The following is a 21,141-nucleotide window of genomic DNA, read 5'->3' as shown; positions in this document are numbered from 1 at the left end:
CTGTGTACTGCAATCTACTATACTATGATGTACTGTGCTGTTCAATCTTGTGAAACATGATTTGATTTGATCTATGATTTGGTCCGAACCTGATTTGGTCCGGACCAAATCTGAACCAATTATAGACGTCTATGTTTGGGCCAAATCAAGGCCAGTCCAGACCAGACCAAATCTCAACCAAACATAGACAGCTTTTTTTGGTCCTGTCGGGACAGACAACTGGGTATAATCCATGCTGGTTAGGTTAGCACACCACTACTATGTTGCTTAATGTTTAACTCTGCCTCTCTCACCTATAGGCTCAGTGGTTTTTCACAGAGCTGGGAGGTGTTACTAGAGAGCAGTCTATTCAACTATGACTTCCTTCTTTCTGTCTTCATTCTTCCAGTATACTCCATAGACTTTCCTTGTATATTCATATATTCAATATCCATACGGATTCATTAACCCATAATTTTGGTGTTGCAAGCACTTTTCTCCAACAACCCACTGAGCCGCCTGACCACAAACATTTAGAGAAAAGCCCCTCGTGTTGTGTTTGTGTGAATGTGCTATTGGGTATAGTCAAATACACTCCATGGCCAAAAGAATGTGGACACCTGCTCATCGAACATCTCATTCCAAAATCATGTGCATTAATATGGAGTTCGTCCCCCCTTTGCTGCTATAACAGCCTCCACTCTTCTGGGAAGGCTTTCCACTAGATGTTGGAACATTGCTGCGGGAACTTTCCATTCAGCCACGAGAATTAGTGAGGTCGGGCACTGATTTTGGGCAATTAGGCCTGGCTCAAAGTCTGCCTTTCAATTCATCCCAAAGGTGTTCAATTGGGTTGAGGTCAGGGCTCTGTGCAAGCCAGTCAAGTTTTTCCACACCAATCTCAACAAACCATTTCTTTATGGACCTCACTTTGTGCACAGAGGCATTGTCATGCTGAAACAGGAAAGGGTCTTCCCCATTCTGTTGCCACAAAGTTGGAAGCACAGAATTGTTGTATGATGTAGCGTTAAGATTTCCCTTCACTGGAACTAAGGGGCCTAGCCTAAATCAGGAAAAAAAGCCCCAGACCATTATTCCTCCTCCACCAAACTTTACAGTTAGCAATATGCATTCGGGCAGGTAGTGTTCTCCTGGCATCCGCCAAACCCAGATTCGTCTGTCGGACTGCCAGATGGTGAAGCGTGATTCATCACTCCAGAGAACGCATTTCCACTGCTCCAGAGTCCAATGGCAGAGAGCTTTACACCACTCCAGCCGACGCTTGGCATTGCACATGGTGATCTTAGGCTTGTGTGTGGCTGGTCAGCCATGGAAACCCATTTCATGAAGCTGCTGACGAACAGTTCTTGTGCTGACGATGCTTCCAGAGGCAGTTTGGAACGGGTGTTGCAGCTTTAGCAGGGCGGAAATGTGACAAACTGACTTGTTGGAAAGGTAGCATCCTACGTTGACAGTGCCACTTTGAAAGTCACTGAGCTCTTCCGTATGGGCCATTCTACTGCCAATGTTTGTCTATGGAGATTGGATGGCCGTGTGCTCTGTCAGTAACGGGTGTGACTGAAATAGCCAAGTCCACTAATTTGAAGGAGAGTGTGAATGTGAAACTATCAAACAGTTATTTATTTATTCATTATTTATTGAAGCTGGTGTGATCACAGATTGTGAATTGCAAATATGAATCTAGTCAGATTTGGCTGGCCATATTACTACTTGTCTAATAGACATTTCTTGCAGTCAATATTAATTACTATCTCATTAACACTCAGTTGTGTAACGACAGATCAGTTCCATGCCTGTTTGTTTTATGTCCTAGTTAGTGTTTGTAATGTTCTGTCAATTCATTGGATCAGTTAAGGGGAATATAATTAGATGCACTTGAATGTCTTTGCTGCTCAAAATTCCAGTCGATAGAGCTGATTTAATATTTTTGCTGTAGTTTAGCCTCACAGAAGCATGTGAAATCCAGGACTATTCTTAGATCAAAGAACAACCATTTCCGAGAGCTGAAAGCAGTTGGAATCCAAGTACTGACTGTGCATGTTGCATACAAATAGGCGGAGGCATGCCCAAACTCAAGCACGAGCCTTTACAGTGATTGTAGATGTTCTAGCATGCATGCATACAAATATGTTGGAGGTCATTTAAGAGTGACACCTTATTTGTTTTCATTTCTTTGTAGAATTCCAATGTGTGTACCGATCCTATACCACACATCCATCACGTAAACATCCCATGAGATTATTAGAATCATCACTGGATGGGTTTGTGTAATTTACCACTTTTAACTATCCCAACACCTCTGACACACACACACACACACACACACACACACACACACACACACACACACACACACACACACACACACACACACACACACACACACACACTAAAACTGAAGAGTCATAAATAATTAATTTCACATCCTCCTCCTTTTTATCTCAATGTTTTTTTCCTATCCCATTTTTCCTCCCAACAATGGGCTCCTCTGCCTCTAGGTTATGTGACACAGGCACAGTAGGGACACTGAGACAGGGAAGGGTACAGCGGTGGCCAACCACACAAGGGGACACGTGTGGCCACTGTGGCTGACTGTTAATGTGGTATGCCAGCCACACATGTAGGGGGGTTACGGGGATGAGGCAGCATACCCTCCCATACTCTGCTACTTCTGTTCATGTGACCCTCAGATATATCCTGCAGATGGTAGGGTGGTGTGTGTGTGTGTGTGACTGTGGTAAACTGTCAGTCATCTTTAGCCAAGCTGTGAAGAGGTGTTTGCATCTCATCTCTTTCCCAGTAGTCAGTGCATCAGTGCAAATTTCCTGTACAAGTGTCTTAAAGGCCTCTATTGCTGGCTTTGGGTATTTAGGAACAAATAACAAGTGATTCTGTAACCAGGTTTCCATCCAACCTTTTTATGCAAGTAAAGTACATGTCAGATAAAAAAATTCTGAAAAAACGAAATATGCTAGACAAAGTGGGATCTTTTTGTGTCGGTAATATGAATTATATGAGAAATGTTGAGGGAAATGCTTTTATGCGAAAATACGGATATATTAACCATATGGAAGTAAACAAATGGAGGTAAACATTGAGTCGCCTTGTGTGATCCTCCCACTACGTCTGGAAAGCATGCAGTTTATTAGGCTACAGATGAAATAAGTTATGATGAACTTCACAGGGTGGTGAAAGTGCAAGGTGATGAGCTTGAGGCTCCTTTACAATACATCTTAAGGGTTTTATTCTGGTAACAATGATCATCGACGCTAGGTTGTGTTAGGCAAATATTTATTTTTTTGTCCGTACTAATCTCATCATGTAGGCTATAGGTGCGCTCTAGTCAGCAGCGTGCAGATACAGTTCTGTAGCAAAACAAAACATTTTGAGGAGAAAGTCATCAGTGGAGTTGGAAATTCGATGGAAACCCATTTAACTTGTATTTTTTATTCAGTACATGGGAATTTAACCACAAAATGTATGCTTATGTGTGCTACACCATCATGCACAGCCTTTTATCTGCAACAACTCAATTTGATGGAAACACATCTCTGGTAGGAAAATGCGCATATTGTTTTTATGCAGAGTTTTGAATATAAAACCTGTCGCCAATCTGGTTACCATGAGGGGCCCCTGTGTTGAGGATCAGCGTGGCGGATGTGTTGTTACCTACCTACGGGGCGACCCGTCAGGAAGTCCAGGATCCAGTTGCAGAGAGAGGTGTTTAATCCCAGGGTCCTTAGCTTAGTGATGAGCTTTTTGTGGGCACTATGGTGTTGAACACGGAGCTGTAGTCAATGAACAGCATTCTCACAGGTGTTCCTTTTGTCCAGGTGGGAAAGGGGAGTGTGATTGAGATTGCGTCATCTGTGGATCTGTTGGGGCGGTATGGAAATTAGAGTGGGTCTCAGGTTTCCGGGATGATGGTCTTGATGTGAGCCATGACCAGCCTTTCAAGGCACTTCATGGTTACCGACATGTTACCTTTGTTTTCTTGGGCACAGGGACTATGGTGGTCTGCTTGAAACATGTAGGTATTACATACTCGATCAGGGAGAGGTTGAAAATGTCCGTGAAGACTTGCCTGTTGGTCCGCGCATGCTCTGAGTACACGTCCTAGTAATCCGTCTGGCCCCGCGGCCTTGTGAATGTTGATCTGTTTAAAGGTCTTGCTCACATCGGCTACAAAAAGCTCACAGGTCTTGCTCACATCGGCTCACAGTCATCTGGAACAGCTGGTGCTCTCATGCATGCTTCAGTGTTGCTTTCCTCGAAGCGAGCATAAAAGGTATTTAGCCCGTCTAGCAGGCTCGCGTCACTTGGCAGCACGCGGCTGGGTTTCTCTTAATCCTGTATTGCCGCTTTGCCTGTTTGATGGTCCTTCTGAGGGCATAGTGGGATTACTTATAAGCGTCCGGATTTGTGACCCGCTTCTTGAAAGCGGCAGCTCTACCCTTTAGCTCGATGCTGATGTTGCCTGTAATCTATGGCTTCTGGTTGAGATACAGTTGAAGTCGGAAGTTTACATACACCTTAGCCAAATACATTTAAACTCAGTTTTTCACAATACGTGACATTTAATCATAGTAAAAATACCCTGTCTTAGGTCAGTTAGGATCACCACTTTATTTTAAGAATGCGAAATGTCCGAATAATATTAGAGAGAATTATTTATTTCAGCTTTTATTTCTTTCATCACATTCCCAGTGGGTCAGAAGTTTTCATACACTCAATTAGTATTTGGTAGCATTGCCTGTTAAATTGTTTAACTTGGGTCAAATGTTTCGGGTAGCCTTCCACAAGCTTCCCATAATAAGTTGGATGAATTTTGGCCCATTCCTCTTGACAGAGCTGATGTAACTGAGTCATGTTTGTAGGCATCCTTGCTCGCACATGTTTTTTCAGTTCTGCCCACAAATGTTCAATAGGATTGAGGTCAGGGCTTTGTGATGGCCACTCCAATAGCTTGACTTTGTTGTCCTTAAGCCATTTTGCCACAACTTTGGAAGTATGCTTGGGGTCATTGTCGATTTGGAAGACCCATTTGCGACCAAGCTTTAATCTCTTGACTGATGTCTTGAGATGTTGCTTCAATATATCCACATCATTTTCCTTCCTCATGATGCCATCTATTTTATGAAGTGCACCAGTCCCTCCTGCAGCAAAGCATCCCCACAACATGATGCTGCCAGTTTCAAACCGTAGTCTGGCTTTTTCTGGTGGTTTTGGAATAGTGGCTTCTTCCTTGCTGAGCGGCCTTTCAGGTTATATCGATACAGGACTCGTATTACTGTGGATGTAGATACTTTTGTACATGTTTCCTCCAGCATCTTCACAGGGTCCTTTGCTGTTGTTCTGGGATTGCACTTTTCTCAGCAAAGTACGTTTCTCTCTAGGAGACAGAATGCGTCTCCTTCCTGAGCGGTATGATGGCTGCGTGATCCCATGGTGTTTATACTTGCGTACTATTGTTTGTACAGATGAATGTGGTACCTTCAGGCATTTGGAAATTGCTCCCAAGGATGAACCAGACTTGTTGAGGTCTACAATTCTGTTTCTGAGGTCTTGGCTGATTTCACAGTTTGTTTTACTCACTGCTTTAGCACACTCCGCCAACCCTGATGTCCTTGCCGTGTCTGAATCCTGGCTTAGGAAGGCCACCAACAATTCTGAGATTTCCATACCCAGCTACAACATTTTCCGTCAAGATAGAACTGCCAAAGGAGGAGGAGTTGCAATCTACTGCAGAGATAGCCTGCAAAGTTCTGTCATACTTTCCAGGTTTATACCCAAACAGTTTGAACTTCTAATTTTAAAAATGAACCTCTCCAGAATTAAGTCCCTCGTGTTGAAGCCTGCTATCGACCCCCTCCTCCCCTCCCAGCTGTGCCCTGGACACCATTTGTGAATTGATCGCCCCCCCATCTAGCTTCAGAGTTCGTTCTGTTAGGTGACCTAAACTGGGATATTCTTAACACCCCGGCAGTCCTACAATCTAATATAGATGCCCTCAATCTCACACAAATCATCTAGGAACCCAACAGGTACAACCCTAAATCTGTAAACATGGGCACCCTCATAGACATTATCCTGACCAACTTGCCCTCCAAATACACCTCCGCTATTTTCAATCAGGATCTCAGCGATCACTGCCCCATTTCCTGTGTCCGCTATGGGCCCACGGTCAAATGACCACGCCTCATCATAGTCAAACGCGCCCTAAAACACTTCTGCGAGCAGGCCTTTCTAATCGACCTGGCCCGGGTATCCTGGAAGGATATTGACCTCATCCCGTCAGTCGAGGATGCCTGGCCATTCTTTAAAAGTAATTTCCTCACCATCTTAGATAAGCATGCCCCGTTCAAAAAATGCAGAACCAAGAACAGATATAGCCCTTGGTTCACTCCAGACCTGACTGCCCTTGACCAGCACAAAAAACATCCTGTGGCAGAATGCAATAACATCGAATAGTCCCCACGATATGCAACTGTTCAGGGAAGTCAGGAACCAATACACGCAGTCAGTCAGGAAAGCAAAGGCTAGCTTTTTCATGCAGAAATTCGCATCCTGTAGCTCTAACTCCAAAAGGTTTTGGGACACTGTAAAGTCCATGGAGAACAAGAGCACCTCCTCCCAGCTGCCCACTGCACTGAGGCTAGGTAACACGGTCACCACTGATAAATCCATGATAATCAAACATTTCAATAAGCATTTCTCAACGGCTGGCCATGCCGTCCTCCTGGCTACTCCAACCCTGGCCAACAGCTCCGCCTCCCCAGCAGCTACTCGCCCAAGCCTCCCCAGCTTCTCCTTCACCCAAATCCAGACAGCAGATGTTCTGAAAGAGCTGCAAAACCTAGACCCATACAAATCAGCTGGGCCATTGTTGCAACCCCTATTACCAGCCAGTTCAATCTCTCTTTCGTATCGTCCGAGATCCCTAAAGATTGGAAAGCTGCCGCAGTCATCCCCCTCTTCAAAGGGGGTGACACCCTAAACCCAAACTGTTACAGACCTATATCCATCCTGCCCTGCCTATCTAAAGTCTTCGAAAGCCAAGTTAATCAACAGATCACTGACCATTTCGAATCCCACCGTACCTTCTCCGCTGTGCAATCCGGCTTCCGAGCCGGTCACGGGTGCACCTCAGCCACGCTCAAGGTACTAAACGATATCATAACCGCCATCGATAAAAGACAGTACTGTGCAGCCGTCTTCATCGACCTGGCCAAGGCTTTCAACTCTGTCAATCCCCGTATTCTTACCGGCAGACTCAATAGCCTTGGTTTTTCTAATGACTGCCTCGCCTGGTTCACTAACTACTTTGCAGACAGAGTTCAGTGTGTCAAATCGGACCTCTGGCATTTTCTATCGGGGTACCACAGGGTTCAAATCTCGGGCCGACTCTTTTCTCTGTATTTTTCAATGATGTCGCTCTTGCTGCGGGCGATTCCCTGATCCACCTCTACGCAGACGACACCATTCTGTATACTTCTGGCCCTTCCTTGGACACTGTGCTAACAAACTTCCAAACGAGCTTCAATGCCATACAACACTCCTTCCGTGGCCTCCAACTGCTCTTAAACGCTAGTAAAACCAAATGCATGCTTTTCAACCGTTCGCTGCCCGCACCCGCCCGCCTGACTAGCATCACCACCCTGGACGGTTCCAATCTAGAATATGTGGAAAACTATAAATACCTAGGTGTCTGGCTAGACTGTAAACTCTCCTTCCAGACTCATATTAAACATCTCCAATCCAAAATTAAATCTAGAATCGGCTTTCTATTTCGCAACAAACCTTATACCACCCACCACTGCGACCTGTATGCTCTAGTCGGCTGGCCCTCGCTACATATTCGTCGCCAGACCCACTGGCTCCAGGTCATCTATAAGTCTATGCTAGGTAAAGCTCCGCCTTATCTCAGTTCACTGGTCACGATAACAACACCCGCCCATAGCACACATTCCAGCAGGTATATCTCACTGATCATCCCCAAAGCCAACACCTCATTTGGCTGCCTTTCCTTCCAGTTTTCTGCTGCCAGTGACTGGAACGAATTGCAATAATCGCTGAAGTTGGAGACTTTTATTTCCCTCACCAACTTTAACAATCAACTAACCAATCGCTGCAGCTGTACATAGTCCATCTGTAAATAGCCCAAACAATCTACCTACCTCATCCCCATACTGTTTTTATTTTATTTACTTTTCTGCTCTTTTGCACACCACTATCCCTACTTGCACATCATCATCTGCTCATTTATCACTCCAGTGTTAATCTGCTAAATTGTAATTATTTGCTCTTATGGCCTATTTATTGCCTACCTCCTCATGCCTTTTGCACACACTGTATATAGACTTTCTTTTTTCTACTGTGTCATTGACTTGTTTATTGTGTTATTGGCTTGTTTATTGTTTACTCCATGTGTAACTCTGTGTTGTTGTCTGTGTCACATTGCTTTGCTTTATCTTGGCCAGGTCGCAGTTTCAAATGAGAACTTGTTCTCAACTAGCCTACCTGGTTAAATAAAGGTGAAATAAAAAATAAATAAAAAAACTGTCAACTTAGTGTATGTTAACTTCTGACCCAGTGGAATTGTGATACAGTGAATTATAAGTGACATAATCTGTCTGTAAACAATTGTTGGAAAAATGACTTCTGTCATTTAGATGTCATGTCAAGTAGATGTCCTAACCGACTTTCCAGAACTATAGTTAGTTAACAAGACATTTATGGAGTGGTTGAAAAATTTGTTTTAAAAAAGAATTACTACCTGGAACTACCACCATTCTCGTTGTCGGAGAGTCAGAGAATGCATTTGGCATCATGGCTGCAAGGATGAAGATTTTTGATGTACACACAGACCCAGTTCTTTGTGTGCACTGTGTTTTAATTTAGATTAGCTTGAACTACACCACAAGTAGAAAAAAGCCAACACTTACTCAACTCTGCATTGCTTGCTGCTTAAAACGGGCACGTTTCTTTATCCATAAATTAAAAGAGCGCCCCCTATATCCAAGAAGTTAAGTTTCCCTGTATTGTACTTTCTCTCAGCAGCATGTGGAGACTGGTTCTCTACAGAGTTGAGTGAGAAAGCTCTACAGAGTTGAGTGAGAAAGCTCTACAGAGTTGAGTGAGAAAGCTCTACAGAGTTGAGTGAGAAAGAGAGAGCGAGAAAAGGTGGAAGAATGTGGCTACTACATGAGGCACCTGCAGAGTTGCTTTCATAGCATGACACCCTTGCCTTTTCTTGCAAAGAGATGCTTCCTCTAACAGTAAACAAGTGATGTAAATGAAAATGTGGAAATCCCTGACGTCTTGATGCATTGACGTCTTGATGCAGTGAACGAACACTGCTATCTGAACAATTTTAATTGGACTGTCGGCTTATGAGGAAATTAATGGCCAGAGAGGCTTTAATGTCTACAAGGTTTTCTATATTATGAAACCTACAGTATCTATTGGTTTATCGCCTCCATTGGCACAATGTTCTTTTAAAACCACATTATGAGTGAAATATGAGTGTATTCCCACAAAACTTTCAAAAACTGAAGTTGTATTATCTGTATTATCAGAAGTGAAATGATGTCTCTGGAACTGCAGTTGAACAATGTTGTTGGTTTATCACATAAACTTCACTCTTAAATTAAAAAAAGGTTTCCAAAAGGTTTCTGCGGCTGTCCCCATAGTATAACCCTTTTTGTTTCCAGGTAGAACCCGTTTTGGTTCCAGGTAGAACTATTTTGGGTTCCATGGGGTTATTCAAAGAGTTATCCTATGGGGACAGGCAAAGAACCCTTTTTGGTTCTAGATAGCACCTTTTTTTTAAAAAGAATGTAGGTGAACACTCAGCCCTGCAGGTGTGGTGCTTAACCTAGGGATCTCCATGGTTACCCACTGAGCTGTTCATACACACACATCGTACTTGCACACCTTTGTGCTGAAATGTCACAGTGGGTTGATATAGAAAAGCAGAGTGAAAAACACAATCCCTTATTGTACACCATTGTGAGAGCTGTTAAAAATGTGGGTCTCGATTCTATCAGATCTGCTGTTGTTTTGGTGATGTCGGAGGCGGAACTGCATTAGAGCTGTCAAATCCACAAGCGGCTCCTGGCATTATACCTAAAACAGACATTGCCATTGACTGCACAGTGCCGCATTAAGATAAATCCCATGCAGCCTGGTTTACAAGTTCAAACACTGCGCTATGAGATGTAATCTACACCTCGATTAGGCTGATAGAAACAATTGGCCACTAGTCTACCTTTCGCTCTGTGTCTGTGTCTGTACTTGTCTGTCTGTCTAAATGTGATTTTGCCTGTCTATCTGACCAAGCTATCTCTATCTCTTACAGGTACCCTGGCAGCTGGCGAGCACGGTTTCCCTTTCCAATTTGTCATCCCAGGTAAGTTTGGGATAATTCTGGAAAACCTATTGAACTGCATTCCTCCATGTCAACCACACTGAGGTCCATATCATTATTTTTGACAGTGTAGTACAGCTGAACTCTTGTTGGTGACTTTTTGAAGGAATCTGGTTTTCAGGTATAACCACTGATAGCGTGAAGTTTCTGAATAGGCACAGTGTGTGTTGCTTTTGTAGTATTGCTTAGGGCCCTTGGCTCTTTGTCTAACTATGAAACAATTGGACTGGATATAATATAGCATTATGAATGGTATAAGAACGTTCAGTACAGTTTGTTCAGGTAAATAAAGAAATGCCTTTTCATATCAGAAGTAGGGTACATTATTGAAACTAATGTCTCTGCCCTTGTGCTACATGCACTTTAATCGTAACTGCCTTAGTCAGCCAGCCCCCCTTGTGTCAGCCAACATCTCCTGTCTGAGTGGGTGATATATGTCAAAGTAGGCCATGTTAGTCACCCCTGGCCAAGGACTAACACAAAGGCCAGGCAAACAAGTGCCAGTAGCCTAGAGACTTATCATGTCCCTACAGACACTCCTTTGTGTCGTAACACATGACATGTAGAATGCTATTCCTTGTTTTCTCCGGAATGCCTTTGACTGGACTGTGAACTCGAGTACATGCAGGTGTGAGGGCACAGACAGTGCAGTGGTTGTCTGTCTATTAGGCTACACTCTGTCTATATATAGTCCTTTAGTCCCGTAGTGCTGTCACTATTTAATTGCTCCTTGTGGGCCCCCTGCAATCACCCTGCTGCTCTCCACGTCCCCTTCCCCCGTCGTCAACAGAACAGCAACAGAATACATGATAATTATAGAGCTGATTGAATCATCCAGGCACTTAATTGAGCTGCGTGACCCAGTGGCAGTGCCCCCTGCTGGTTGTCAGGTCAGGGGCTGACAGGGGAGGCTTTAAAATCCACATTTTATAGCGCCTCCAAATGGGATGCTACATTAAAGCTGGTGTTCGTGCTGTGAAGATTGTTGAATGTACATAAACACTTAAAGTAAAGACTTGAAAAAAGGAGCCCGTGGTTCTGTTGAGGAGGCTGGAGAAGAGGAGCAAGTGGTAGAAGAGGCCAGACAGCCACTCTTTCCTTAGGGAGACGTGACTGGCTGGCCTGGTGCTGGGTTCCCTCTGGCCAGGAGCCTGTCTGTTCTGCCAAGCCTTCTGCACCCAGACTGCTGCTCCTCACTAATCCTTTTTGACAGCATGCAATTCCCCTGTGAAGCACCCGCTGCTGACATGATCATTTAACCTTTTACTGCAGTGGGCTAAATCAGGGTAGTCTTAAACAAGTCTACTTTGGGAAAAAAGTATACACCTAACACTTATGGTTATGGGCTTAAAAAAAGAAGACACCAGTACCTTGTCAGATATAGAGTTGAAATGTATTACATTTTTTGTTTGCATCCCAATATTACACTTTATATACATCATAGAAGACTGAAATATAACAAAACCGTTTGACATAGAAACACCAGATTTTTGGCAGGTTTTTTATATTAATAACATTCCACCCGTGAAGCCACTAGAAGATAATTTGGTCATTTGTCTGCAGGAAAGGGCTACAAGAGGAGGAGGGCTGAATTGGAATTGATAATATTGAGAATGTGAGAGACAGAATTGTGTTCTGTATGCATCTCTGTCCTTCATAAGTCTTCCATTTTGCATTATCTATTTATTCCAATGATTCATAGGAAAATTCTATAATGTATTTGGTTAAAAGCATGACATTGGACACAATACATTCCAATTTTAATGTATCAGCACCTATTGTGCTTTATGAGCTGAATACAGTAGATGGATATTCAGTATGAACATTTCTTTAACCCAGTATGACATTTGTAAATGTATTCAGATTGTAGATAACATGTTTTCCAAGGTTTTTCTCTGAGATGTTCCAAGGTTTTTTCTCTCATCTCTATCTCTTTTTGTACTAAACTTCATCCTACCATTCTCCATTTCCTCTCTCCTTCAAACCTCTCAGAATGGTTATTTTTGTCTTTCTCTTCTTCAGTTTCCGTTCCTCCATCTCTCCTCTATCCTCTGTCCTTTCGGAAGTCTGTAAATAAACTCTGTCCTCCCCCTGTCCTGTTAGGAGGGGATTTGTGCAGATCAGACCGATAGGCACAGAGCCCCGAGTATCTGTCCCCCTGTCCTGTTAGGAGGGGATTTGTGCAGATCAGACCGATAGGCACAGACACTTAGTGACAGCGCTGCTAGGAGCCCTGAGTATCTGTCCCCCTGTCCTGATCTATCTGCTTCCCACTGCTCAGACCAAGCACTGACTGGCCCTCCTCTGATAAAGTACACACACTGACCAGCCACCATTTTAGACTGCCACCCTGTTTAGGTCAGAATCTCATATTCCCATTTATAGGTTTCACCTGCAGACAGCAGAGGCTTTATGAAATAAATTAATCAGCTGTGGTCTATGTTGCTGCTGTAGCAGTTGATATTGTGAAATTATTTATGTCCAAGAGTTACATTTAGTATACAATCTTAAACTCTCTGTAGTCAATCTCACTCTGTCTAATAACTGTGTTTGTATCTGTCCAACTCAGTGGCTGCCCCAACCTCCTTTGAAGGGCCCTTTGGGAAAATTGTTTACCGTGTGAGAGCCGTCATAGACACACCTCGCTTCTCCAAGGACTACAAGGCCCAGAAGCCCTTTTACCTACTCAACCTGCTCAACCTCAATCAAGTGCCCGACATTGAGGTAAAGACCACCAGTCACCAATGTCTCAGCACTGTCTCACTGTCTGAACTTGTGTTATTATGCAGTCATTTCCATGAAAACATACATGAAATGAGTTGCAAAATGAATAGGAAATACAGTCAAGACGTTGACAAGGTTATAAATAATGATTTTTAATTGAAATAATAATTGTGTCCTTTAAAACTTTGCTTTCATCAAAGAATCCTCCATTTGCAGCAAATACCGCCTTGCAGACCTTGGCATTCTAGTTGTCAATTTGTTGAGGTAATCCGAAGAGGCTTTGTCCCATGCTTCCTGAAGTTGGATTGGCTTGATGGGCACTTCTTACGTACCGTACGGTCAAGCTGCTCCCACAATAGCTCAATAGGGTTGAGATCCGATGACTGTGCTGGCCACTTCATTATAGACAGAATACCAGCTGACTGCTTCTTCCCTAAATAGTTATTGCATAGTTTGGAGCTGTGCTTTGGGTCATTGTCCTGTTGTAGAAGGAAATTGGCTCCAATTAAGCGCTGTCCACAGGGTATGGCATGGCATTGCAAAATGGAGTGATAGCCTTCCTTCTTCAAGATCCCTTTTACCCTGTACAAATCTCCTACTTTACCACCACCAAATCACCCTCAGACCATCACATTGCCTCCACCATGCTTGACAGATGTCGTCAAGCACTCCTCCTGCATCTTTTCATTTTTTTCTGTGTCTCACGAATGTTCGTCTTTGTGATCCGAACACCTCAAACTTAGATTTGTCTGTCCATAACAGTTTTTTTCCAATCTTCCTCTGTCCAGTGTCTGTGTTCTTTTTCCCATCTTAATCTTTTATTTTTATTGGCCAGTCTGAGATATGGCTTTTTCTTTGCAACTCTGCCTAGAAGGCCAGCATCCCGGAGTTGCCTCTTCACTGTTGATGTTGAGACTGGTATTTTGTGGGTACTATTTAATGAATGCCAGTTGAGGACTTGTGATGTGTCTGTTTCTCAAACTAGACACTAATGTACTTGTCTTGCTCAGTTTTGCACCAGGGCCTTCCACTCCTCTTTCTATTCTGGTTAAAGACAGTTTGCGCTGTTCTGTGAAAGGGTAGTACACAGCGTTGTACGAGATCTTCAGTTTCTTGGCAATTTCTCACATTGAATAGCATTAATTCCTCAGAACAAGAATAGACTGATGAGTTTCAGAAGTAAGTTCTTTGTTTCTGGCCATTTTGAGCCTGTAATCGAACCCACAAATGCTGATGCTCCAGATTCTCAACTTGTCTAAAGAAGGCCAGTTTGATTGCTTCTTTCATCAAAACAACCAGTTTTCAGCTGTGCTAACATAATTGCAAAAGGGTTTTATAATGATCAATTAAACTTTTAAAATAATACACTTGGATTAGCTAACACAATGTGCCATTGGAACACAGGAGTGATGGTTGCTGATAATGGGCCTCTGTGCGCCTATGTATGTATTCCATTAAGAATCACCTATTTCCAGCTACAATAATCATTTACAACATTAACAATGTTTACACTGTATTTCTGATCAATTTGAAGTTATTTTAATGGATAAAAAAAAGCTTTTCTTTCAAAAACAAGGACATTTCTAAGTGACCCCAAACTTTTAAAAGGTGGTGTGTATATATGGTACTTGGCTATAGACTGTGTACTAGAACAGTATATATTTCTGAAGAGGACAGTGGACTGACTACCTGTAGAGTGCCCACTTATTTGATCATGCCTTATTTTGTTTGATAGTTATGGGATTTGATTTCTGCACGATGAGCGCAGTAAAACCACTTTCTCATCCATAATTGAAGATTACACGAGGTCTTCCCCCCAGCTCTTATTTCTGTTACTACACTCTGTTCATCTGTCCTTCAGAACTGGTTGTTTTACCCTTCCTATGACTGCTTCTCCCCAGCAACCCAGTTATGCTGTGACCACTAAGAGGTTCAGCTATCTCCTGGTGAAGACGGGCACCCTCATGCTGAAGGCTTGCAGTGACCTGAGGGGATACACACCAGGCCAGATCATCAGACTAGCCACTGAGATCCACAACAAGTCAGGCAAGGACACGGGCTGCGTGCTGGCCAGTCTCATACAGGTACCACACGACCACGTCTCACGCTTTCATGTTTCTACTGGTGTAACTTTTGATCAAATGCTGATACACTATATATACTAAAGTATGTGGACACCCCTTCAAATTAGTGGATTCGGCTATTTCAACCACACCGTTGCTTGACAGTTGTATAAAATGTAGCACACAGCCATTTAATTTCCATAGACTAACATTGGCAGTAGAATGACCTTACTGGAGAGCTCAGTGACTTTCAACGTGGCACTGTCTTCCAACAAGTCAGTTCATCAAATTTCTGCCCTGCTGGAGCTGCCCCGGTCATGTTATTGGGAAGTGGAAATGTCTCGGAGCAACAATGGGTCAGCCGCGAAGTAGTAGGCCACACAAGTTCACGGAATGGAACGGCCGAATGCTGAAGCATGGAGCGCATAAAATTTGTCTGTCCTCGGTTGCAACACTCACTACTGAGTTCCAAACTGCCTCTGGAAGCAACGTCAGCTTAAGAACTGTTCGTCAGAAACTTCATGAAATGGGTTTCCATAGCCGAGCAGCTGCACTCACACAAGCCTAAGATCACCATGCTGGAGTGGTGTAAAGCTCACAGCCACTGGACTCTGGAGCCGTGGAAACGCGTTCTCTGGAGTGATGAATCACGCTTCACCATCTGGCAGTCAGACGGACGAATCTGGGTTTGGCTGATGCCAGGAGAACGCTACCTACCCCAATGCATAGTGCTAACTGTAAAGTGTGGTGGAGGAGGAATAATGGTCTGAGGCTGTTTTTCATGGTTCGGGCTAGGCCCCTTAGTTCCAGTGAAGGGAAATTGTAATGCTACAGCATACAATTACATTCTAGACTATTCTGTCCAACTTTGTGGCAACAGTCTTGGGAAGGCCTTTCCTGTTTCATCATGACAATGCCCCCCATACACTAAGTGAGGTCCATGACCTCAACCCCATCAAACACCTTTGGAATGAATTGGAACTCCGACTGCGTGCCTGATCTCACTAATGCTCTTGTGGCAGAATGGAAGTACCTTTAGCAATGTTCAACATCGGGTGGAAAGCCTTCCCAGAAAAGTGAAGGCTGTTATAGCAGCTAAGGTGGGACCAACTCCATATTAATGCCCAGGATTTTGGAATGAGATGTTCGATGAGCAGCTGTACACATACTTTTGAGTATTTTTAGTGTATATATTTGATCTGTAGTGTTTGTCTGTATTGTTTACTCTAGGCTGTATGTTTGTTGGATGTAGATCTTGTCTCTGATACCCCTCCTCCTTTTCTCTTGCTCAGAAAGTGACTTATAAGACCAAACGAGCTTTGTACGACCTGCGGACCATAGCAGAGGTAGAGGGGGCGGGAGTGAAGGCGGGGAAACACGCTGAGTGGCGAGAGCAGATCATCGTACCGCCCCTCCCCCAGTCTGCCCTGGCCGGCTGCAGCCTCATAGAGATCGACTATTTCATCCAGGTTAGTAACATCCTCAACCGATTAAAGCATGTTGTTCACAGGTGGTATTTCAGAGTTTTAGCAGTTGTATAGTGTTCATTCTATAGAGTTCAGGTGGGTACTTCGCGCTTCAGCAAACAAAGGCAAGGAGGGGTGCTCAACAACAATGACAAAAATCATGAGAGTTGCTTACCAAGAAAAACTTCCAAAAGGACAAATTAGAGGTTAAAAGGTCATTTTGGAAGTTTTTCTTGGTAAACCGTTCTCATACTGTTCGTTCTGTAGTTATAGTTGCAACATGAACCAGACAATGTTCCTCATACAGTATCATACTGTAGTAATCCTCTCATTAACCCAATGCACCTGCCATGTAGTATGCTGTAAGTCATTCATGCTCAATTTCAGAGGTCTCTTTTGAGTTCAGGGATTATAATTATGGTAATCTGAACAGATCAGATGTCTTGGTCGTCATACAGTATGGCAAAGCGATTTGTGTCAGTACTGTACTTAAAGGATCACCTGGGATGACAGGATATTTAACATTTACATTGTGTCTTTGTGAACGCTGCAGGTATCACTAAAATCCCCTGAGACGGTTGTCACTTTACCCATCTACATCGGGAACATCGCTGTCAATTTGACCCCGTCACGAGCTATGCCCTCAACCCCAGCCCCAACGCCCATCAGCCCTAACACCGGCCTGGAAGGGGTTACCCCCAGCGCACCCCCAGCTGAGGAGGACCTGGAGGAGGAGTTGGGTGCAGGGGGTTCAGTCAGCGAGGAGATCCCCACTAAGAGCCACTCCCAGCAGGACCAATCCGGCCGGCCCCCCACCATGTCCCCCAGTGCATTTAGCTATGCTCCCGGTGCAGCTTTCCCACCCAGCCAGCGACGTGCCGACGACACCTCTGCGCCTCTGTTCTGTGTGTCCACTGGGTCCACCATCCCTTTCTTTACAGAGGGAAACGTCACCCCAGTACCCACGTCCTGTCCTCTCATACTCCCCCCTGAGTACAGCACCTGGGACTACCCACATGGTGAGTTACCCCTGCCTAATACAGCACTATTACATAGTTAGTCACCACTTGCTGCTCCTACACACAGTTTAACCTGTCTGGAGTTGATTCTGTAAATCACTTCTGTTTCATTATGATGATAAATGACCAATAGTCTACTATTTGTCGGACTGTTTTTCTGGTTTGTATGTGGATCTTACAGAACCCCCTCCCACCTATGAGGAGAGCTGCAGCAGCAACAACTCCAGCTTCAACAACAGCAGGCCGTAGAGGAGAGGGGACTGAACATAATGCAGCTCAAAACTGCAATTACACTCCCTAAAGGACAAATAGGGTACTGCAGCCCTAGCTCCAAGGGGATAGAAGACGCTAACCTCCTAAATGTTACACTTACACAGGGCTCTCCAACCCTGTTCCTGGAGCTACCCACCTGTAGTTTTTCACTCCGACCCTGTTCCTGGAGCTACCCTCCTGTAGGTTTTCACTCCAACCCTGTTCCTGGAGCTACCCTCCTGTAGGTTTTCACTCCGACCCTACAGGAGGGTAGCTCCAGGAATAGGGTTGGAGTGAAAACCTACAGGACTGTAGCTCTCCAGGAACGGGGCTGGAGTGAAAACCTACAGGACGGTAGCTCTCCAGGAACAGGGTTGGAGAGCCCTGCTCTAAATATGTTTAAAAAAGGGATCATATCTGTTGTTTTTTGTGTGTGTGTCATGATGGTTTATACCCCTTTTTCTCCCTGACTAAAATGTCCTGCTATTATATAGATTGCTTGAGAGAGAACATGAACTGTGTCTAAAATTAGCACTTCAGAGTAAACATATAGTGGGTATGATATTCCATGATTAGAGCCCATTGGAGGCTAAACATTTTTGCATTTGAGAATATTCTTGCATCTATGATGCCTTGAAATTGTTGTAGGTCTCTCCTTCATCCTTCAGACACAACCAAAAGCTGGCCTTTGTTGTAGTTTCTTTCCAAATGTGCACACTACTGTAATTCCGATCCATCACTGTCCACTTCCACCACAGTGGCTCCGTCTTTTGATGGGTGGAGTCGGGCTGGCCTAGCTGGACATCAGGACCTGAGCATGCCTACCCCCTGGTGGCCATCAACGGAAGAGAATGTTGCCCATCAACAGAAGAGAATGTTGCCCATTGGGAAAGCTTCTGACCATCACTAAGGGCACTATTTAATCTGTAAAGCTTGAAGCGTTGCAGATTCCACGATAGAAATGTAGAGGTCAATTCCCATTGAGCTGACATCTGCAGCGTTTACAGTGAATGCAGTCTCCGCTAAAGCAGGAACATGGTCTTTAAATGTCAAGCATGCTGTAAAGCTGCAATGCAGATTGAATAGAGCCCTAAAACACTGGAACTCAATGATGCCTGCTAAGTAGAACATACTCCTTCAACCTGTGATCTACTGACCAGGGGCTTCATATCTTGTCACACCTCATCTTGAAACAGACAAGCAGGACATTGTACTCTTGGGTGTGTAGGAGTAATTGACATAGCAAGGATTGATATGCATTTATGACATCTGATGCAAACACTTTTACCTTCCTCTTTTTTCTTTTCTTTTTTTAACCCTGGATACAATTTTGTACCCTGATTTTCCCCATGTGGCCTTAACTCCTTCTGTTCTACCTACATTACTATGTGGTGATGAAGACGGTTGTCTTCAGAGTTTCTGTTGCTTTTGAAATGGCAGTCAATGCAGATAACACATTTGTTGGTGCGACAACCAACAGTGTGAAATGTTCAAGCACAAGACAGCACTTTTTGGCAGTTTGAAACAGTGCATGTATATGTTGTTGCGTGTGAATGTGTATGTAGTGTACCAGTTCCTGTTGGTGATCGCCCCTCCTGTCTTTGGCAGTTGATAACGTTGGACAGCTCAGTTTTACAACTTGACATCAGGCAATATCATCCACTGTGTGTTTATGTTGATTTGTATGTCTTGTTTCTGTCTCAATGACAGCCTCCTTTTGTATGTCTAGGCCAACCACACTGTGGCTTATGTTTCATACAATTCTGTAATTACAAACTTTAGCACCTGCTGTGGGAATTAATGTATATAGCCATCCCTCCTGTAATGGCAGCCTCGTGCTGTCAAAGCCTTCATATACCAGAAAATAGATGGCAGATGATATTGGGAAATGATCTGCGCTTTAGACCACTGCTCTAAAGTAATAAGGCATCAGCTCTGAAAGAACCATAGAAATCACACCTCTACTTTATTTACCATCTTCTCAGAGTTTACTCACATCACTAACAAATTACATCTACTATTGTGTGAAACATACGATTCCCGAATATAAGGCCAAGCTGCTAAATCAAAATGTGCAATATATTGTCAACATTTATGGTCTTAATTTGAGGTTAGGATTAGGAATACGGTTAGCAGTATGGTTATGGTTAAAATATTATTTGATTTTAAGAAGAGAAGTAGATCTTCCGGCTTTGCAGCTTGACCAGAAAGTGACATCCGAAATATACTATGTAATACACTCATTAAACATCACTAGACATAATATTACACCTTCTACTGTGTGAAACATACTGTGTAATGTACATGTCCACTGAGTTGTTGTTAAACCAAGCCTTAACTACATGATCCCAGTTCCCATTAGTCTGCATAGTCATCATCCTCATCCAGGTGCTAGAGGTTTGGAATAGGATCTCTTTGTCTAGGAGAATACTGGGAGTGCTTTTGTGGCCCTCCCTGTTTTATCTACTGGTCTCCACTGGACTGAAGATGCACTGAAAGAATACTAAAGTAGCTGTGAAACCAGTGAGGATTTTCCTCAAATGTATTTCAGCTCTGCTTGTGGACCTTGGATCTCCTCTTTTTTAATCCTAGAAAAAGAACAAGACAAAAAAATGTGCAATTCTGTTATCTCCGTGTTTGGTACGGCAGCTTAGTTCTCAAGTCATTTCATGTTGCTTTTATCAATCCTGCCCCACTGTTTTTATTTCTCTTCACCAAAGGTACTATAGCTTTCTAAACTCCATGTTTTCGTTGTACATTCTTTCCCCTCACAAATCGGTGAGTGGTGTACATGTGGTTTTGTATTTTTCTACTTGTGAACAGTTTTCTGGTGCAAATGGTAGCCATTTGAGAGAGAGAAAATATTATGGAGAAAAAAATGTAGCACCATAGTCAATCAAAATTGTACAGTTGACCAATAAAATGATAATCTGACATATCCTTTGTACTGGTTTTGCAAAGGAAAATGGTTTCTTGGGTCCTATATTTACCTGTCCCAAAGCACAAAGATATCAAGTTATGATACTATAAGTGGTTGGATGATAGAGAATTAAAGGTGACCTCAGTTGCCGTCAAAGGAAATGGGTCTATCAACTGCTTTAAAAGATGGGAACATATGCCTTGTGTTCTACCTGTGTAATCCTACATGCCTTGGTGTGACTGAGATGCTATACTTTAGCCTCCTTCCT

At 43.5% G+C, this 21,141-nt stretch overlaps 1 protein-coding gene across 2 annotated transcripts in view; it reads left to right on the top strand.

Moving 5' to 3' along the window:
* The window catches only part of arrdc1b (arrestin domain containing 1b), a 44,511-nt gene extending 23,620 nt beyond the window's left edge, over positions 1-20,891 (top strand). The window contains exons 3-9 of one of the 2 annotated variants that reach the window (XR_002252700.2): positions 10,361-10,411; positions 12,999-13,153; positions 15,055-15,237; positions 16,509-16,685; positions 17,236-17,701; positions 17,883-18,014; positions 18,712-20,891. Coding sequence is in view for 1 of the 2 variants with exons in the window: in XM_020466330.2 (XP_020321919.1) it covers positions 10,361-10,411; positions 12,999-13,153; positions 15,055-15,237; positions 16,509-16,685; positions 17,236-17,701; positions 17,883-17,950 (1,100 nt within the window). In the remaining variant the exon portion in view is untranslated. Of the gene's footprint in view, positions 1-10,360; positions 10,412-12,998; positions 13,154-15,054; positions 15,238-16,508; positions 16,686-17,235; positions 17,702-17,882; positions 18,154-18,711 lie in introns of those variants that run through there. The other variant, XM_020466330.2, reaches the window with a different exon arrangement.
* Positions 20,892-21,141: the final 250 nt, after the last annotated feature.

The sequence above is a fragment of the Oncorhynchus kisutch genome, linkage group LG29, assembly GCF_002021735.2.
Source record: "Oncorhynchus kisutch isolate 150728-3 linkage group LG29, Okis_V2, whole genome shotgun sequence".
Taxonomy (NCBI): Eukaryota; Metazoa; Chordata; class Actinopteri; order Salmoniformes; family Salmonidae; genus Oncorhynchus; species Oncorhynchus kisutch.
The sequence above is the reverse complement of the archived record's forward strand: the minus strand, read 5'-3'. Positions and strand labels throughout refer to the sequence as shown.